This window comes from Pseudopipra pipra, chromosome 2, assembly GCF_036250125.1.
Source record: "Pseudopipra pipra isolate bDixPip1 chromosome 2, bDixPip1.hap1, whole genome shotgun sequence".
Lineage (NCBI taxonomy): Eukaryota > Metazoa > Chordata > Aves > Passeriformes > Pipridae > Pseudopipra > Pseudopipra pipra.
Genome location: NC_087550.1, coordinates 82935038 through 82957453, shown reverse-complemented (window position 1 = coordinate 82957453; position 22416 = coordinate 82935038). Strand labels below are relative to the sequence as shown.

The 22416-nt window shown below is 37.7% G+C and overlaps 1 protein-coding gene across 1 annotated transcript in view; it reads left to right on the top strand.

The window, feature by feature from the left end:
- The window catches only part of NALF1 (NALCN channel auxiliary factor 1), a 457870-nt gene that overhangs the window by 426706 nt on the left and 8748 nt on the right, over nt 1–22416 (top strand). Inside the window, exon 2 of the mRNA XM_064646133.1 lies at nt 9250–9421. Within this exon, the coding sequence (XP_064502203.1) occupies nt 9250–9421 (172 nt within the window). The remainder of the gene's footprint in view (nt 1–9249; nt 9422–22416) is intronic.

The following is a 22416-nucleotide window of genomic DNA, read 5'->3' as shown; positions in this document are numbered from 1 at the left end:
TGAGGAAGCAGAGGATATAAAGAGAGAGACTCTTCTCATCTCCTTCATACGCTGGTAATCAGCAGTATCAATCTTCTGAATACTGTCATGTTGAGCTGATTTACACAGACTACCATCACTTCAGAAATGATGGAGAGCAGAGCTGAACACAAATACTTTCCAGACTTGACAGATCACCTGGTTCATGAATCCAGATGTGATTTTAGAAGACTATAAAACTTTAAAACAGGCCCTGACCATTGTGAGCTGACTTGAAGTTGGTGGACCTAAGATTTTCCAGGGAAGTTGATCAGACACTTTGAAGATTATTCACTTGTTTTATTTTTATAATTGGAATATTTTAATATAGTATCTGATTAGATGGAATAATATTAAGCTCACAAAATCAAAAGCTAGTGCCTCCTTTTTACTTTTTTAACAGACCACTTATTTCTGTAATAAGCTATTAATCTTCATATTCCTTTAAGCTCACCCAAAGGGATGTTTATGATCTTCAAAAGAAAGTTTCTTTCCTATATTAAGTAACATCTAACTCTGAATTCTGATACAGAGGACGAGTTCAGGTTTTAGGGTACTACAAAACAATAGTGAAGTTCATCATCATGATGACCCCAGTTGATTGGATGGCTAATCACCAGAAAGACAGGACTGGTGGATCAGGTTTTTGCATATCTTTCCCTTGCAGAAGCTTGGTTTATTTTGGCAGAGAGAAACATTATAGATTTCTCCTATATCTGTATATAATTTCTCCTAAAGATTACCGAAGTGACAATGAGACACTGATACCATGTCCTCTGCAGTAATGTCTTCATAATCAGAGACATATTTGTATTAAGAGCCTGCATATTTGCATCTTTCTGTTAATCTTTTCCAATATAGATGTGAACAGAGCAGCTTATCATTCCACTCATTTGTATCTGGTTAAAAAAATCTTGTTACATAGCATATAAAGTGAAGCTGGCAAATAAATTTCAGCCTTGGTTTACCTTTCCTCTATCTTCAAATAAAATAGTGTGTGTGTGTGTCTTTCAAATAAAATTATTCATAAGTGGGTAAAATAGGGAAAGAAACAAGGTTATCTATTAAATTTAGGAAACACTGGTAGCTTTTGTCTCTTAATACAGTAGTTTGCATCTGGTGGCATTAAGATCTTCTGGATAATTAGTAAAATATTTATCTTATGATATTCCATCCATGAAGAGACAGAAAGTATTCATTATAATAAAATAGAAACAAAATCAGAGGTTGAAATAACCACAAAACAGACATATTAGTTCCCAAATTACCGTAAATTTCAGGCATAAATTTCTATAATGTGAAACAGACACTCTCATTTCCTGGTACAGTCTTATAACACAAGGAATTTTAAAAATGTACATAGAGTGAAATAACTGGAAAATATAATGTCTGTTTTACAGGAAGCTCAGATTGATAATTTGTGTTCATTCTGGATCAGATTTAAAAAGAAAAAGGCAAAAACAAAAGTAAAATTTAAGTTCCCCGGACAAAAAAATGGTGGGTGTAGGTGTCGGTGCGAATGCATGTACAAAACAACTTCTCCAAAAACAGAACAGCTATGAGTCAATACTAATGTAATAAAACTCAATAGTGTGATATGTATTTAAATGAATGCTTTATGAGCAATATTTGGCTGTATAAACAGAATGATAATAGCTTTTTTGGAAAGAAATATTTGAACCTTACTGAAAAATAATTCCCCAGTCAGAATTGTTTCATTTTGGTAGTGCTGACACAAAGTGAAAAAGACTTTTTTTTAACTATAAAAAAAATAAATCTCTATTTTAAGACTGTTTCTATGAAATATCTTATTTTCAGCAACCCACTTGTTATATGATTTCTACTGCATGTAATGAAGAACATTTAATCACTGATGGTACCACTGATATTCATTGGCAAAGATACCTTATGCAGGATATTGTTCCCTCCTATCTGGTCACTGTTACTGCACTATATATATGTGTGCTTTGTCAGCCCTATCGTGAGGCTGCCCAAAGTCTTAGAATGGTACTAGGAACAAAGGCCAGCAAAAGAGAAATGCCAACAGCAATCCCACAACTCTTGTGAGCAGTAGGCTCTCTGTAAAAGCTGATTTTTATTCCTCAATATACTTACAAACAGCAGTCTTCCTGAAATCAGACTGTCCCAGTGCTCAAAACTGACAAAGTTCCTGGGGGAGTTCACGTTTCTAACACTACCCTTGTCAGACTTAATCAGATCTTGTACCAGTTAGCCATCTATATTTTGGTTGTGTAGTCTATATAAAATACACTTGTAAGCAATCTATCAGACATCTCTACTTGTACGAAATGATATCTCAGGTCCTGATGCACAAAGCAGAAGCTAAGATTGATCCAAATGTTTCTTAAAGAAGATGTACTGTCACTCAAACCAATACATAATACTTTGTGATCTGAATATAATTTTTTTTAGAGACTGTACTTCACAGACATAGCATTATTTTGCTGCTGTATAGCATTCATAAGATTTAAAGTGACTTTTACAACAAAATTTTTTTCATAGGAAGAAGCAAGAGTATTCTTTTGAGGTTTCTCATTGCTGCATAAAACACATAATCACATTCGGAGCTCATGCCCTTATTTCCTATATAGTGTTTCATGTATTCATCTTTTGCCTGGTCAGTGTTCGGGCAGAGTTCTGAATCAATGAGTATCTTTATTTGTGTAAGCAAGGGCTTAGAAGATTTTCCAGCTTTATCAGTAGCTCTTCTCCAAAACTGTTGTTTACAACATCTCAGTTCATGAAGAATTACTACTGTTTTTAATTTCTACTCTTTAAGACTGTGAAATAGTAAAAAAGCTAACATGAAGCAAAGGAAGTTAGGCTACTTTAAAATATTTCATAGGAAGGTTGAAATGGGAACCCTACAAGACACAACGTTATTGGTTGTGGTAATGTCACAGAATACCACAGAGGCAACAATCCACCTAGATTCTAAACAGTAACAAAAATTAAAAACAAATACAAAACCAAACAAACACAAAACCAACCAACCAACCAACCAAATAAAACCCCATGGCATTTAAGCATATAGTCTAACTTTTAATGAACAAATAATGCAAATCTTGTATACTAGAATATTTAGGGTTACTTTTGGTTACAGAAAATCACACACTAAACTGAGGCTCACAGGGAACAGATTTCACTCTCTATACACATCTTATTCACTGCTGTTGTCAATGAGTAAACATGGGCTGGGGACCACTAGGGTAGAACACAGCAAAACTTGAAGGGCACATCACTATTTATTTTCAAATGAATGCTGTTTTTCCATCGAGTTCTGCTGAAAAACCTCAGCTTACATAATAGGTTATTCCATGAATATTCTTGGAAAAATCAATTAATTAGTTAGTCACAGCCTGAGGTACTCCTCAGTATACATGGTGAGTGCAGAATTTATCTCTAAATACTCACAGGCTTTGGGAGAAGTTAAGCTGGAATCATATCACACTGTCTCGAGGCAATACTCTTAATTCCTTTATTCCAATAAGGTACAATTTCCTGATGTTGTTGAAAGTGTCAATGGTCAGAAAGCCTCTCAAGTTCATGAGGGGCCTCTTCCTTTCCAACTGGCAGATGAAATTATGAAGTTGTTCTCTGTTTGAAGACGTCATTTTCAACCATGAATATGGTTGTGTAGCATCAGTGCAAAGCATTTAAAATCTATTTTGATTCAGAAAATTTGCCATTTTGAGAAAGTTTCTGTTGTGACTTTTTACTTCCTACTTTCTTTCCCTCCCACCATCCTCCACATCTACACACCATAAGAGCTTTTTGATGATTTCTATGTTCCTTTTTGTATAATTATTTTGGCAGCCCAGTCAGTAACATGAAATTTTCCTTCAGTGAGGAAAAAAAAGTGATTTTCATGGAAAATGGTTGAAGTACTTCCCGGAAATTTCACAATGTTCATTAAGAACTGTGATGACAATGTCAGTCAGGAACAACAGGGGAAGGGGCAGAGGCAAGTTGAATTTATCTCTTGAAAACTATGAAGAATTGGCATCCACAGAGAATTAAACTGATTGAGCTTTTTCATTACGCTCTACTGATACTTCTCATGCAGTGTGACTTAGTCTGTTTTGACAGAAATCAGGTTATCCAGAATCACATGTATTGTGCCTGTATGAGTGAGCGAGAATGAGAGGGGGAGGGAGGGAGACTGTGGGTCTATATGGATTGTAAATACAACTTTTCTTTCAACTGTTTTTGCAATCTTAGTACATAAAATCATAAAATGGCCTGGGTTGGAAGGGACCTTAGTGATCATCTAGTTAAAATAAGTTTTGTACAGTTGTACAGACAGTTATAATTCTGCTAGTGTAATGACCAGGGTCATGGTCAGTCAATGCAGTGTTCTACCTGGACATGCTGTACACACTGGGGGCAGCAGCTCTTGGCCTCTCTCTAGTTAATGTAATCATATTAACTAGTAACTCTGTCTGGTTGCCTTTCAAGGCCAGAAAGAATACTTCAGACAGGGTCTAACCTCATGTGTGATATGGGACACAGAATATCCTAAAAAGAGGCAAAACCTGGACTGCTAGTCCCCTCAAAGAGACAAAAATAAGTGTTCTTCATAATGTCCTGAGAGAAAAGGCATATGATATGGCCTTTTAGTTTCTCAAAATTCTCCAAATTCTCTACAAACCCCTCACTTTCTTCGTGGTAACTCTCAACCCATTTATAATATGTAATGTTTGACAAGTGAATGCAGTTTAGTGTCTGGTTTGTTTGTGAAACTTTTGTTCCTTGAATTGATGAAACTAGTTTTTTGTGTTGGGTGACTGGTCACTGAAGTAATAAAATATTTTTTCTGCTTCCAGATATGGGCTTGAAACTTGTACAGTAGAAATAAAATGAATGACAGTAGAGTAGAAATAATAAATTAATCTGCCCAATTAATATGTTTTATCATATTATTAATAATTCACAATTACCAAGAAGATTTTGATTATGATCGATCTGGGTAGGCATTCATGATGATGAATACAGGCATATAAAGCCAGCATTGATTGATGCAGTTTTTCAAAAGTGTAATTTTAACTTTTTTTTTCATAAAGGGACAAGGTAAGGTAGATTTAATTTATTTAGGTGAGTAAAATTGCCACTAAATCCTTTTCAGATTTTGTAGCTATGCTCCTGTACATGAAAGATGATTTTATTCTTGTGTGATACTATCTTGCCATCATGGTAAAGAGATGAGATATTTAGATGCATTCCAGTATTTATTCTATGTATGTTGTTGCCATGATGCATCAATAATCCAGTTTATCTTAGTTCTGTCCCATGTTAAAAAAAGAGTAATAGCAAAACTAACAGAAAAATATGGGGTTTTTTTCTGTTCTTTGAGATTGGTCTGCCAGCTTTCTCTTAGCAACTATGATTTTTCAAAGGTTTCAATAATCTCCCAAGCCACCCAAAAACATAAGATCATTCTATTTGTTTTCTACATTATAGGTATGCAACATACAAAAAAGATCATAATATGTAGCAGAAATTGAAATTCTAAGAAATCTCAAATCTTCTTTGTGTTTTTTTTGGTTTTGGCAGCCTGACTTACATGAGTAAAAAGTCTGTTAATAAAAATGACTGTTTTGTCTTCTAAAGTTTTGAATTTTTATTTTTTTTAAATCACTAGATTTCCTCTTGTTTGTTAAAAAAAAATGTTGATAATTGTTTATTCTTATATTTTCCCTATAATGCATATATCTTTCCCATCTTATAACTCAGTTTAGTTTATGTTGGAAGTTAGTTTTAGCTTTGCTTCCTTTAAATGAGGATATAATACAGTGAGAGAGATATCTACTGCTACCACAGCCCCTCTTTCCTTTCCTTGAAATGTAATCCAATACATTTGTTTTACTGACATGAATCTTGAGAAGGTGCCTGCTTTGAAAGAGTAAGAATTTTGTTCTAGACGATTTTATTAAATGAAAAAGCTAGAGAATTTTTCCTGCTTCTGGCTATTTAAATACATGGTCTCCTCACATCCACATTCCATCTTTTGCATTGACATGCTGAAAATTACATAGGAAAATATTAATAGAATTTAACTAGTACTTTGAAGTGTTCTATACGGAATATTTTAAAAAGGAATATTTATTGTGATTATAAATCATTGGGTTTAGATACTGATGTACTTTAAGAAGGAAAAGGACTCTCATATCAAAGCATAGTTTGTAAAGTGAATACCACACTCCAGGCCAATGTGTATTTTCACTGATAGTTTCAGGCCTTGTTATGTAACACATGTTTTTAGACTCTGGAAATCAGCATTTTGGAGTTGCTAGAAGAATTGCCACCCAATCAAAACCTATATTTTCCTAGGTATAAGAAGGAATACTGGCTGACCAAAGGCCCTAATATCTGTTTTACTATTAGGAAAATTTCAAGACATTTCAATACATTTCAGTTACAAATCATGAATTTCTAATACTTAAGCTAAAAAGTCACCTTTCTCTACCATTAAAACAGAGGAAAGACTTTAAACTGCTCTGGATCTTCTTACTCAGTTGGGTCAGCCATGGGACTCATGCAAATGTGCTTGGGCAGAGTGATATGTACAAATATGAGATAAATCCACCCACTCTTGTATTCCCTCTTGGGTAGCATATATTTAAGCATGAAAGTAAGATGTCTGTGTAAAACCTTTGGTGCCTAGAAAGATCAGGAAGGATAGGAGAGGTTATTTGTGGTGTTTGTTGGGAAAGTAGTAATTTAAATCATCTGTACAAATATGAGCAGAGAGGGACTACTCTCTGGTCTACCACCTAGCCCAGCACAGCTCATACGCAAACACCTACATTTTTTTCCTTTTTCTCCAAAAAAAGGAAAATCTGCTTACTGGTGTGGTTGTTGGCATACACCCTTCCCCAGACAATGGCTGGGCACTGTCTGGAAAGGTAGGAATTAGCACAGGCCACAGCTGTGCCGGCAGTGGACTGACAGCTAGGGACCATGGGTGAGCCTTCTCTGGTGCTCCATGTAGCCTTCCTGGCAAAAACAGAGCAATATGGGAATATTAAAAATATCCATATAGACTACAGAAAAGTTTGAAATCAGCTGTGAGAAAAATAAAACAAAGCAAGAGGCATTTATCTAAGAAACAGATATCAAGAGCAGGTACACTCATGCACATGCATTCTTTAAAAATATGGATAAGAATTCAGATGTAATTTTGAGCCAAAGCTTAGAACTTGTGAATCAGAGTAGGAAGATGATATGTACGAACTGAGCTTAGAGACATAAAAATCTTCACAGAAGCCCACAACTGCATTATTTACTTCTGCTCTTGAATAAAAATTTATTTCTTATCTTGCTTAAGTAGACACATGGGTTCGCTCATTTTCTTGTTACTGTTCAATACACTCCCTAAAAACTGATGTACAATTTCAAATATGATTCATAACCCAACATACTACTATTAGATCTATTTCATGAGGAGAACAAGAGGATTCTCTACACTGTTAGTGATCAAGAAAGAACATCTGTGAATATGTATCTATCAGATCCAGTGTTCCTGTTTCCAACAAACAGGCTATGCTCACTGACTAATTAAAAATAGAAAAACAATTGCTTTATTTCATTTATTATTGCAAGTGTCAATATAGCAACTAAAGCATCAAAAATGTGATGGGTGATATAGTCAACAACAGGAAAAACACTTTCTCTCTAGAAGTTTATATGAAAACAAAAAGTACACACATCATCTAGTCTTCCTTGTCATTAATCTGTGTGTAAGAAAACTTTGTAAGCAATTAAAATTGAATTTGTAATGAGAAAAAAATCATGTTCTACAGAATGCAGTAAGCAAAAGCTGCTATAAAGAGATAATCACAAACCATAGATTACTGACAAAGGCTTCGCTTTATCACCTCACAGCCTTACCCATACCTGCCACTATTGCAAACAATCTAAAATAAAAGTTTTGTGATTCTGGGACTACTACATTGGAATTAATTATATAATTTAAGCTGCTATTATTGACACTCATCAAATTATAACCAATGAGATGAAACATACTGAATTCAAATCAAACTCTCATCTAGATTACTCATTTCAGGTGTCAGGGTTTTTTAATTTTCACTGCTTCAAAATTTAATCTACATTTCCTTCTTTATTAGAAACAGGTCTAGAGAGAAGAGAAATGATCAGCTGACTATATTGCTTTTCAGCCTGTGATAAAGGAAAGGTAGTTACTAAGATTTTCAGATATTCTGAATGAATACAAAAAGGAAATTTTTGTTATGTAACAACCTAGATAGCAAGTATCTAGACAGTAAATAATGTACTTCAAAACAGATAAGTGGAAAATAAAATGGGAACAAGCAAACCTCTCTGTACTCTGTCACATAGGGTTTTTATCACCTTTGTAGCCTGGTTTCCAATCTATCTTCTCAGGAAACTTTTCTGTGTCCAAAAGGTTAGTGCAATTCTAATGACAAATATCATTGCTCAGAAGACAAAAGTCATTAAAAATTAAAATCAGCATGTTTATTTTACTTTTCTGTTTAAATTATTATAATAATTGCAATAATCAATGATCCTGCAGCCATGGCTACACAGCATCAGATGAGAACATCTTTAAAGTGTTCCTTTTAGCTCCCAAATGTAGACATTGATTCTCACTCTGGCAGATTCATCCCCTGATCTACAGCTCTTAGTGTTCAAGAATCCTAATGTTCAGGAAACTAGTGCTGGAGACTGGATAAGGTTTTATTTGAAGGGAAGCAGCACCATCTATTGCAACCTGGTAGCTTAACTCGATGATAGAAAGAACAAAGATGGCCTGAGCCCAGTTTTCAACTCTTTCTTGCGTGCACTTTCATAAATTTGTCTTTGACTGGCTTCAAATGAGGTTATTATCTCAGTTTGTTTATGATAAGGTGCAGGGACAGGGCTGTGTTCCATGTATGCATATGTTCAATAAAAAGTCACACCTAAGAGATACCTGTTTATGAACTAAGATAATATAATAGCATAAGCCTAGTCCTGACTAACTGTTGCTTTTAAATGGCTTGGCTAGAGTTTTTATTCCTGAAATGAGGGGACAGTCAAAAGTTAAGAGTTTATTTTAGCCAGGTGATATTCTCTCAAAATTTTCTTTCAGAAGCAGCATTAATGTAGGTGTGCAGTACAGTATGTTCTTCTAATAATGACAGTGCTATTGTTATCCATCTATACTTCTCATTCTTCTCTTTTTTCCAGATTGTCTACAAAGCCTGGCTGTGTTCCCAGTATTTTGAAGTCACACAGTTTCACTGCAACAACAGAATTCCTTGCAAGCAATACTGTTTGGAGGTTCAAACGAGGTGTCCCTTTATATTACCAGACAACGATGATGTCATCTATGGAGGACTATCAAGTTTCATCTGTACAGGTACAGTATAAAAAAAACTAATTTCACTTGTTTTCATAAGTCTAAATTTGATGGACTTAGCTATAACTACGAGAGCCCGAAGGTGTTCCTCATTAGAAAGATTTGTCAGAGGTGCTAGGATTTGAGCCCAGCTTTAGAAATGCATATTTATGCTACACCTTGCCCATCACCAGGCTTACAAAACAAAATTGCTAGAAAAAATTTGCTCTGGTTACTTTTTACACTTAATAATTTGGTGGAGGATTTCTGTTACTCCATGTCATGCAGTACTCAGAGTAAAGAGGCTGCATGTCATGCAATATTCAGAAGATAGAGAAAGGCAGGTGCAGTTTCTAGTATATTCACCTTCGTACACCTGCATTCTTATGTCAGATAAATGGAGAATCTGAAGCATATAGTTCAACACTGCAGCAGCTCTCAGAACGTGCATGTCTAAGGAAAGATCTTTCACTAGTGAAGAAATTTAAGAATCAATTTTTCAACTGTGAAGAACTGATCTTTTTTGTCTCCTCTGTATTTCAGTTTGCTAATATATATCTCAGATATCGCAAAAACTTTTTTCAGGACTGGTTGGGAGTAATCTAAACAAAATTGCAGCTTATATCAATGTTATCTTCAGATTTCTGGTGCCTGGAATATCATCTGAGAACCTTGAAGATATTCAGGCAACTTATTCCTACTAAATAAGTAAAAAGGCATTTCAACACTTAGATCATTTGACATCCCTGGTCCAAACATCGGAATTTAGACAGCCTTCACCTCTAAATTAGGGCTGCACTGGAAATCTTGATACTAAATGAGTTGCCCAAGGTAAGCTACTTAAAAATAGAGCCAGTTATAAAACCCCATAGAGGCTATATACCATCTCAAATGCAAGTATAATGATTGTGGCAACTCACTTCATCTTATACTCTGTATTTGGATTTAGGGTGATTCTGGTAGCAAGGTATTTACGGTATTTACTGTATTTCTTTTTGAAGCTTAAGCCTTTTGCACACAGTTGAATAATATCCATCCATATGCAAAAGACAATATAATAAAATGTGAGCTCAGTTACAATTTCGAGTCATCAATAAGGCAATGGTGCTTAGCACTTTAATGCATTTCATTTCATAAATATTAATAGCCTTCCAATATGCATAGGTAGTAAACAAATTAGTATTATTTTCCAGTTTAAGATAGTATAGTAAAAGCTGAAGTAAGAGACTTATTTATATGTTATTTATCACAAGTATACAATATATAGGTGTGTGTATTTTCATGTATATATATGTGTACCCACTTACACACATACACAATAGCAAAAAATCAAAGAATCAACAAAATCATCTTGGCATATATTTCAGAAAATCTCTTAGGAAATACATATCCATTTTCCTACTATAACTCAAAATCCAAATTCCTTCCTAAAACACAAAAAATATATGATTTTGAAAAGATTACTGACATCTCTGAGTCTGAAATGAAAAAGCAATTTTGGGAGGGGATTAAACTCACTTTATTGCAGGTAGTAGTAACATGGGTATCTACACATAAACTCTGTTGCTAAGGTCTCACTAGAGTCACTAAAGATCTGGTGTAGTCAGTAGGGCTGAGAGGTATTTAAATCAGCCGGAGTAGGCACCTGCACCTGATGAGAGGACTTGTTCACAGTGCTGGCTGCTCTCTATGTGCTGTATTTACTGTCAGTCACCAGGGGCTTTTTGCAGACATTTAAAATCAGGATGACCTGAAGCTCAGCTTAGCAGTCCACTAACTAATATTTGGTTGAGCTTTTTGTCCTCTCAAACTCAGACTCAGCAGCAGCAGAGCAGAGCTTGTATTCGCAGACCCATCGGAGTTAGTACGCTGACCCTAGGGAGTTGTGTACAAGAGAAGATTCTGAGGACAGGTACAAGGCTGCAGTTCAATCTTTGTCTGGAACACAGGCCCATTTTCACCCTCTTACTAAGCAGTAGCTCACTGTAAGAGTACTTCTTGCCACTAAACAATGATAAATGAAACTATTATCTGCTGTGGGACTAAGGAATTACACTTCTCTGCAACTTAGTGAAAACAGATTTATTTCATGCAAAGTACAGTGAGTTCAACAGCAGATAAAATAGTCTACCTCAGCATAGCTTGTGGCTTGACAGATAACTTGAAATCCTTCTGCTGAAAAGCAGCTGGAAGCAGGTCACCTATGTCTTGGGGGACCTATTCTCCTGCTGCACTTTCTGTGAGCTCCTGTCTGACAGACATATTCTGGGATTTTTAGTTACTGATCTGGCTTTTCATTAGCAAAACCCAAAAGAGTAAGGTCAAAAAGTATTTCTATCTAATATTTAGGTGTCAAGTAACAGGAAAAGGTATTCGAAGGATATTTGGTTTTATTTGATATTGACTACAGCACAGAGGGTGGGACATACATATAAATATTACATGCCATTTTCCAGTTGCAGTTAGATAGAGGCTGACATCAGCAGCAATACTGGGAGGTGCCCTGGCTGCACCGAGCTGCCACCTCCCCTTGCCATGCCTGTCCTGCTGCAGCAGTGAGCCAGAGCACAGAGACCCGCTGGAGGTGAACGAATGGCAGCACTGGTGGATGAGGAACCTATGTATTTATTTTTTTTCTTTCAGGGCAGGATTTCTGTGAAGTTGGAGTCTGAAAAAAAAAAGTATTGGAGGTTGTAAAAAGAAATAATAACAAAGGTTTTATCTTTCCTTGGAAGATCCACATGATGACAAAACATCATAGGACTGTCTGTTTTCCCACAAGAAATTTTACAGTCATTGTTATCTTTGTCACCATTAAATTAAAAAGAAAAAAATTTAGTTTATAATATGGATTAATATTGAATACTTGGAAATTCCTGAAGAATTCATATAATAAGTGGCAAGTATTCTAGCCTGAGAATGTCTTAGTTGATCATCTCCAATGAAAGCAGATAGTGGGAAAGGAAGAAAGTGTGCTGCACTAGTTAGATATCACCAGAACTTGTCTTTTGTAGAAATGCACGTGAGGGTGTGGAATAACTGCAGTGCAAAAGAAAGTATTTGGGAGATTAATGAAAACAAACAGAATCACAGTGTGGTTCTGATTATGGAAATATGCAATTCACTAGAAAGAATTTTGTGTTCCACTCTTGCACCCTTGCTTCCAGGAAAAGGAAGGAAAGAAATTGATCCTTCCATCAAGCACTATTCTGGAACCTACTGGTTTTCATATTCATTAGAATTGAGTGATTGCTTTCAGTTTAGACCTTTGGCGTTCATATCCATATGATTAAAGTTTACAGCGGTTTAGATGAAACTGAAAGATGTCTCTTTCTACATCTCAGCTGTCTAGAATTGCCCATGCAAACCAGAATGTTATTTAACGGAAATAACAATAGAGTTTAGGTGCACATACACACAGACACACACATACACACACACACACACAGAGAAACACACAAACACATATGGCAGATTACAATGAATTAGCCCCATGCAAAGTTCCAGGTCAGGGTTTTTGATTGTAACTTCTAAGAAAAAAATGTGCATACCAGTGGGATTGTTTTCAGTCATAGATGTAGTCATCTCTTCCTTTTTTTTTTTTCCTAGCTTGAATGGAAGATGTGGCAGATTTCTTTAACACATGGTGTTTCAGTGCGAAAAGAGAGTTGAAAGACTGTGGTGGGCTGACTTTGACTGGACATCAGGTGCCCACTGTTAAGGAAACTTTCCAGTCTGACCATTCACGAGACTCTCTGGCAGTCAAACTCCCAAGGCCAGAGACTTTAACTGCTGTGTTCGAAGCCCCTTCTCAGCAGGCAGCTCCAGTGAGCTGATGGGTGTTTTACTTGACTCCCCACACACCCCACTCACATGCAGTCAGACCAGGCTTCCTTACTGATTTGACCCCAGGTTTCCCATTGTAGAGTCTCAGATGTCTAGCTCCATAAAGCGCAGTAACACAGAAACAGCCCAAGCTGTTGCCTCTGAGGAGGACCCCCCGCAAAGGAACCCCTGGGCTTTTATACCCTCACAGTCTACCCATGCACAAGTCTGGCTCTTCCTCATGAGTCTTCCACTCCTGCTGTGTCTCTCAGTGTCCACCCTGGCTGGTAGTTGTGCCTTTTGTTGACCAAAGGGCTGGCAGTTCACAGCCTCTTTTCTCTCTGAGTTCCCACCCTGATCTCCCACCCAGAACTGCACCTTGCAAACCGAACTACCTGCACCAGATATATTCTTCAATACCCACCAAAGCCACTCTTTCACTCCCCTCTACAACTGGATAGGGGAGAGGAAAAAAGAAAGGCTTATGGGTTGAGATAAGGATGGGGAGAGATCACTCACCAGTGACCATCATGGGCAAAACAGACTTGACTTATTGAAATTAGTTGAATTTATTACTAATCAAAATCAGAATAGGATAAAGAGAAGTAAAGCATATCTTAAAAATACCTTCCCCCCACTCCTCTCTCCTTCCTAGGTTTAATTTTATGGCTGATTTTCTACCTTCTCCATCACAGGATCGTAGGCCTTACCAGTAAACCTGCCCTAGTTTGGCGACCTTTCTCCATGTGTCTGCAGGTCCCTGCCAGGAGCCTACTCCAGCACAGGCTTTCCTGTGGGGTCATAGCTTCTTTCAGGCATCCAGCTGCTCCAGTGTGGGGCTGCTCCACAGGCTGCAGGTCTCTGTTCCCCTGTGGATCTCCGTGGGCTGCAGGGGCACAGCTGCCTCACTGTGGTCTTCACCACAGACTGCAGGGGAATCTCTGCTCTGGTGCCTGGACCACCTCCTTCTCCTTCTTCTTCATTGACCTTGGTGTCTGTAGAGCCATTGCTCTCACATATTCTCTTTCCTCTTTCCTCTGGACACAATTACTTCTGTATAATAACCTTTTTTCTTCTTAACTGTGTTATCCCAGAAGTGTTACTGCCATCACTGATTGACTTGGCCTCAGCCAAGCCTCAACTTGGCCTCAGCCAAGCCAGCTCTCCATCTTAGAGCTGGCTGCAATTGGCTCTATTGGACATAAAATCATCATAGAATCATAGAGTGGCCTGGGTTGGAAGAGACCATAAACAATCATCTAGTTCCAACCCCCCTACTTCTAGCAGCTTCTCACAGAAGCCACCACTGTACCTGTCCCCCCTGCCCTGCTCCCCACCAAAACCAGGCCATGCAAACCCAATACAGATTCTAAGTACAGAGCACTGGGAAAAGACTGATAATAATTCACAACTCCTGCTTTTCCCGTGCCTTCCAAAGTAATGTGGCCTTGGGACTGGTCCAGCCCATGAACTCTTTTTATTTGGCTTGCTACCATCTCCCAATGGAGATTGAAGGAGGAGGCAGAGGTCATCAATGCTTTCTTCACAGCCAAAACTATCCCTTCAGGCCTGCAGTTTGCTCAACCCAGAAAACATGAGAAAATATAGTAACCAAATGAGCAGCAGAGATGCCCAAAGAGAGAGGAGACAACATTACTACTTATCTGCACACATGGGCCTTCTCCAAGCAGCCAGGATATGCCACCAATACTGAGGGTCCAGTTGCATCTGCGTTAGCAATCCAGTTCAGGAGCATACATTTGAAGCAAATCCCTTGTTTATACTTCTTGCTGTTTGACTTACACTGGAGAAAGGTCTTGGAGGATTTGAACTGAGCCTTTGATTTGAACTGAATCCTTTGGATTAAACTAAATAAGGAGATGGGCTACAGCACCAACACTAGCATGGCCCGAACACCAATGCACATTTGGTCTACAGAATTAGATTAGAGCTAGAGTGAGGTAAAATCCCTTCAGAGACATTTAGGGTTGACACAAGATAAATACCCAGTACCAGCTCTTTCACTGGACAGACCTTCTTCTCTTACCAAAATTACTTGTTAATACAGACATAGCCTATTATGGCTGCTGTCTGTGTGCCAAGTCTGGACCACCCTAAAGTGCAGATTTAGGGCTAATTGTGTTTCTAATGGCTTTCTTTGTACTGACCATGACCTATGGTGTCTTTGTGCCCTATGGCATAGCAGGGCCATTACCCAGTATCAAGTATCAGGTAGGAAATCCAAATAACTTGCTCACACTCTTTACCTGTATAATAGATGTCATGGAATTCAATGGAGAAGAAAAGTTCCTCTTTGAAGGAAAGGAAGACAATGTACTGAGCAGCAACAAGGCAAAGTTACGTTGCATTAACTTCTTCCAAAACCAGCATGTCACCTACTGGTTCTTCCTAAGAGCCGTGTAACACTGAGATTAGCTCAGTCAGTTAGAGCATGGTGCTATTAACACCAAGGTTGTGTGTTCAATCCCTGTATGGGCTATACACTTAAGAGACGGACTTGATGATCCTTGTGCATCCTTTCCAACTCAGAATATTCTGTGATTAAATTTCTGTTGTCAGAATGTGTCCTCTGACATCAGGAAGAGAATCAAATTTGTCTGCTCTCCTGTGCTGAACAGACATCTGATACTTTTCAAATAGAAGGAGAAAGTAAAGGGAGAGAAAATGTGAGTGAACAAGTGATTCAGGTGTTTTAAATCACCAGTATCTTTCCTTTCAGTTCACATTAATTTAGATCCCTAATTTCATGTGTTCTGACTAACCTCTCAGTTGCTTGGAACACAGTGTGAGAATCAGTGTTTGTCAAATAGCAGTAACAAATACTTACGTGATCAATGCAGAGTAACATTTCCTCAGAAACTCCTTCTCCTTTAGAATAAAATTTCGCTGGAAATGAAACTGTCAGTCATGCTACATACTTATGTTTCTAAGGACATAGTGAGAATAATTACTGAGAATTCTCATCAATCTGTAGAAGGAGTTTGATGACTAACAAAACTCAGCACAGGTATTAGGAGAAATTCTTTAAACTACAGCTTCTTCTGAAGGGGCAGATGTGTGTCTGGGTTTTACCAGCAGGTTTGGCTATAGTGTGTCTGTTTCAAAACAGATGCCCTGATTTCAGTGCAATTTGAAAAGCAATTCCCTTGAGAAAATATGATATATAGAATGCATTACAGTCTGTCTTCCCTTTGTAGAACAACTCAAGTAGAGAAAAATCTCTGAATTCAATCTGCTTTATGTTGTTCTTGGCAAACTCAAAAAACCCCATGTATTTGATCCAAATTGTTCCTCCAAAAATACCTCAAAATAATGTATCATTTGCCTCCTGTCTGCACCTCTAACACAGGCAGCAGGAATAATCCCTTTATGTTTGACAAGCATGGTTTAAATTATTACTAGCTATGGATCTGCTTACAAGGAAAATTTGACATGGTTTTGCAGCAAAGTCTGTAACTAAATAGCTCATCTTTTTGAATCTAGTGTTCTTCTAGTCTTGAATATTGGAGCTTTCACATAAATGAAGTCCCATATAATAATAGGTTTATTAGCTGCAATTGTTCTCCTGTAAAAATGATCCAGGCAATTAACCTATTGATATTCTGAACTTTCTATGGTGACAAAGTACTTAGATATGACCCTTTCCTATCATATCACAATACTAAATCCTTTTGATTAAGGATTGTACATATAGAAGCAAAACTACAGAGAGAGTGGGAAAAGCCAAATGCTTTCTAGAAGCATGTTACTCTGTATCTCAAAAAAACAGACATAAAAAGCTTCATTGTATAGCTTTTAGAGTCAGCTGTTTACTTATTTTTCTGACTTACAGCAGCTCAGTCAGTTTTACAGGGGTAACATTGCAGCAGGAGGAAATTGGCCCTATGCATATATTAGGGAAAAATACATGCATGGTGAAGAAACACAACAAATTTTTCTTGAATGTGGACACAAATACACAGGAAAAAGTTCAAGAAGTAACCATCTGAAGTACTAACCAACCTATAGTGATAAAAAACCCTTAAAACACGGCAACACAGCAACCCAGATCTCCTCCAATAATTGGAATGGGGTCTATAGTGGAAAATAATCTTTTCGAAAGAGTTGAAGTTTTATTCACCAGTTTAAGAATAATCTGTTTAACTAAAGAATAATTTATTTATCTCCAGTGTTCTTCTACATTTCATTTTATTACTTTTTATAATATGAAAGGTATAAAATATATTTCTAAGCATCATAATGTGTCATAGACACAACAATTTAGAAATAGAGAAGACTATCTGGGTAAGATTGCAGAGTGCTGGCTTCCACATCAGAAGTAAGCAAGCAGTGAAATCTAGTCATATATCTACTGTGTTCTCTTCCTCTTGACTAGAGGACTCATTTTCCTCTAGTCAGAAAATGTTAATATTGAAATCTCGGAAATAATTCCTCAGAAACAGAAATGTCATGGAGAGTTCTGGCATTAACTGATACAATGTTGTCCCTGTTGGATGGATCACTCTTGGCAGACTTCGTTTACTTTGGGCTTCATAATAAAATGGAGTACTCGAAAATTCTGGTATACTACATCCACTTATCAGGTTTCTTCTAGCTCATGCTTTTCTTCAAGCACAGGAAGCTTCATACACCTCTCAAAAATAATCAGAAATCTATGTTAAAAATGAACACAGTTTAGAGTTCCACAGAAAGAAAATGGGGAAAAAACATTACATATCGTAAAATCTGTGGCTTCACAAAATTCTTATTCAGCAATGACAATATCTACATCAACCAGACCAGTTTCCCATGATGCAGAATACTGTCTCCATAACTCTTTCTGTAGCAAAGAAACCAAGAAGTGGGCCAAGTCAGACCAACTGCTTCAGATACAAATCCAGCTACATGTGTGACACATCCTGACAGTGCTGAGAGATGTGGAAATTCAACCACCACTTTTGCAGGCTGGTTCCTGCAAGAACTCAGGCAGAAACCACATCATTCTCTGAGTTATCTGGTGATCTAGCTGATCGGCAGACCATGCATGCATAGGCAATCTTTGTGATTTCAATTCTTGTGTAAGAACTTACTAGCGGTTTGCTGCTTTTCCCCCAAAGCTGTTCCTGCACAAAGTGAATACTATATTAGTTATGTTGCTCCTTTTTCTTTCAGTATGATTCAGCTGACTGGGACACACAGGATTTCTCTCTTCATGTCTCTATTAACATAATCTCAGTGTGATGGTTTCAGTCTAGGCCTTCCTGGTAACCAGCTTGTAACCAGGAAGGAACTAGGAAGGTGACCAAGGAAGTATTCCATGCTATTCCTTTACGTAACCTAGGGTATAAATAAGGCATTGATAAGATAGTTCGCTCTCTTTTCTTCCGACGAGGTTGGAGAACGGTGGTCCCTGTCTGGGCCTGGCTTATCTGGAGCTGAGGCCTACAGTAACTGCTGTTATCAGCCACGCGTGAGGGGGGAGTGCTGGGCCGTGTCCAGACGTACTGCTTTCTTTCAAGGGAAGTGGTGAGCTCTTGCCAATTCTTCAGCTTTGCTGGGTTTTTAGACTGTGTAGATCTGTTTTATTATTTGTCCCTTTTCACCCTATTTTATCCTTTTCCCTTCTCCCTTTCCCCCTCTTCCCTTCGACTTCGGGAAGCTATTTGGGATCATAGATTCATATATATAATTCTCATTGTATATCTCTGTTTTATACATAATATATATACATATATTTTTTGCTAGAACTTTGGCTGCCTGGTTTTTCGTTTTTTTTTTCCTTCCCTCTCTGGGAAGGAGACCCTGTTGTCGAGTTTCGGAGATTTGGCAGGAAGCCAACTCCAAACTTGCACACTCAGTCAAATGAGTAGCCTTAATTCTTGCCCCAGCATTAGTAACACACAGTCCCTACAGATATAACTTCTGTGCTGATCATCAAAAAGTTAGCTGTATGTGGAAAAAAACCTATCCTGTAACAAAACAAAGAGTTAGCTTTTATATGATCTTTGTAAGTCATAGTATATCTGTCCAGAGAATGGTTTGAAACCAAAGTCTCCTGGCAAATTCTAGATCCTCAATTATACTAAAGGTCCAAGAACCTCCATATGGTGTAAGATTTCTGCTGATGAAATATAGTTGAGTGCTGGGAAGAGTTGGGAAATGAAGACATAGAACTGAGAATTGTAAGTAAAAAGTGAAAAGCAAAGTACATTTTGAGCTGGTAACAGCTGGTAAGTCAGTCTCAGAAATGTAATTGTCAAATATCCCAAGTAATACAAAGTAATGATGTCTACAAATTGAACTATGAAGACAGAAGAGGAATAGGAAAACCTTGGTGGTTTGGTGGATACAGATATCCTTTTTATTTCTTATCTCAGACTTTGTATCCCTATATATAATACTCAAACAAAAGTCCAGCTAAGGCGAAAGAAGCAAAAGCAATGGAAACAAGGACAGGTAACCTTGGAAAAGCATGAAATTGTGTAGTCTAAGTATGGGGTGAGGAAGGCCAAGTCAAAGCTGGAACTGAACTTGGCAAGAGATGCAGAGAATAACAAGAAGGGCTTCTACAGGTATGTTGACCAGAAAAGGAAGGCCAAAGGTACATTATCATGTACCTCCATGATAATCAGTGCTGGAAAACCGGTAACAACAGATAAGGAGAAGGCTGAGGTACTTTTTGCCTCAGTCTTCAATGGCAACCTCTCTTCCCACACCTCTCAAGTGGATGGGCACCAGGATGGGGACTAGGGGAGCAAAGTCCCTCCCACTGTAAGTAAAGATCAGGTTCATGACCACCCAAGGAACCTGGGTGTACATAAGTGTGTGGTACCCAATGAGATGCATCCCACAGTCCTGAGGGAATTTGCTAATGTAGTTGCCAATCCACTCCACGAAATTTGAGAAGTCATGGCAGTCTGGTCAAGTCCCAGGTGGCTGGAAAAAGGGGGACATTTAACCCATCTTTAAAAAGGAGGATGCTGGGAACTACCAACCCATCATGAGATCCTTCTAGAAGCTATGCTAAGGCACATGGAGAACAAGGAGCTGATTTGAGACAGCCAACGTAGTTTCACCAAGGGCAAGTCCTGCCTAACCAGCCTAGTGGCCTTCTGCAACAGTGTTACTAAATATCTCCATTAATGACATAGACAAAGGGATTAAGTGTTTCCTTTAGCAAATTTGCAGATGACACCAAGCTGAGTAGTGTGGTTGACACATCTGAAGGACGAGATGCTATCCAAAGAAACTTGGACAAACTCAAGAAGTGGGATCATGGGAATTTCATGTGGATTAAACAAAACCAAGTACAGGGTCTTGCACCTAGGTCAGGGCAACCCCTGGATGAATACAGGCTGAGGGATGAACAGATTGAGAGCAACCCTGCCAAGAAGGACTTGGGGATGCTGGTGGATGAGAGGCTGGGCATGAGCCAACAACGTGCACTTGCAGCCCAGAAAGCCAGTTGTGTCCTGGACTGCATCAAAAGCAGCTTGGCCAGTAGAATTAAGGTAGAATAAGGAACTTGGCAAATTTTAAAACAACGTCCAAAGGAGAAGAAAGAGAAAGAAAAAAAAGGAGAGAGAAGGGTTCAGAGTCACCACTCTTGGATCTGATGATGAGACTTGATTGTTGCAATTTAGATGTCCATTGGTCGAAGCAACATTTGCAGTCTTGATCTATTGAAGGTGGGGGAAGCCCAAGGAAAACAAAGTTCCATGGGCTAACACACTCAGGTTCAGGTAGTAACATGCAGGGAAGATGGAGAGAGACTTTTTACAAAAGCATGTGATGATAGGACAAGGGGAAATGGTTTCAAACTGAGAGTAGGTTTAGATTAGATATTAGGAAAAAATTATTTACTGTGAGCATGGTGAGATACTGGAACAGGTTGACCAGAGAAGCTGTAGATTCCTCATCCCTGAAAGTGTTCAAGGCCAGGTTTGATGGGGCTTTGAGTAATCTGGTCAAGTGTAAAGTGTCTATGCCCACAACAGGGGTTTGGAATTAGATGATTTAAGGTCCCTTTCAACCCAAGCCATTCTATGAATATTTTGATAAAAAACAAACTAGGTTTTTTTCTCCTTTGTTTTCCATGACTGATGTCGACAGCTTCCCTGGATTTCTGATAAATCACAGGTTTGTAACCCCCTAACTGAATAAACTGCTTAATTAGATCCAAGGGGCAAAAACTTATATTTGTGGCTACAAACAAGTATGTGGTGAAGAACGCGTGTTGTGAACTATTATTTCACTGCAAAAGGTCTAACTGAATTTATCCAAATGTTCTACACTGTCACATGAATAGTAGTTCTGTAGTTAATTGTTTATTAAATATGTAACTACAAATTCAAAACTTAAATTCAATTACTGAATTGAAATAAAGAGGAAATGGAATTTTGCATTAAGGAACAAATTCAATTCAGCTTTGAATGTGGAGTTGCTGTCAATTTATTTTTAATTCAGTAAGTGCATATGAACTATTTAAATACATTTTGACTGCCAACTTGCATACATAGCTTTGATTTCAAAGAAAGTCAGGATTTTCCCATAACAAGAAAGGCAGAAAATATAGTTTGAATAGCAAACAAGTCTCAGTGAGATCAAAGCATTAACCATTCTCTATGTTTCTTCAATTACTACTAATCATTTGAGCTACTGCAGTCATAAAACAAATTGTATAATTCCCTGCTTTGGGAGGCACTGCCTGTATATTGCAATGTTTAAAAACAGACTTATGCACACAAATGCCAAAAGATACATCTCAGAAAATATGATGTTAGCAATAAGACTGCTTTATTATTCTTGCAATAAACAGCTGTCCACAAGTTCCAAAATGCAGCTGAATTTCTTAAAAAACATGCAGTGCTTTCAGCTATGATCTGAGAGAGAATAAATAATTTTCAAGCACTGGAATGCTGCATTAAGATTCTGACTTCAAAGGTACAAAAATGGTCAGGTTTGCCATAGAGTAAACTCTGAATTTACAGAACATGAAACAAGTTCCTCTCGCTCCTGTATCTTTAAAAATTTTTTTGAATACAAAACTAAATGCAACTTCACTTGGATTCATATATAGCATAGGAGGCTGTTGTGTCAGCTATGTAAAAATGTGCTAGTCTAGGTTTAATTTGCATCTTAACATGCTCAGCATACCTAACTAGCTTTTTGTTTAGTTGTAGATCAATATT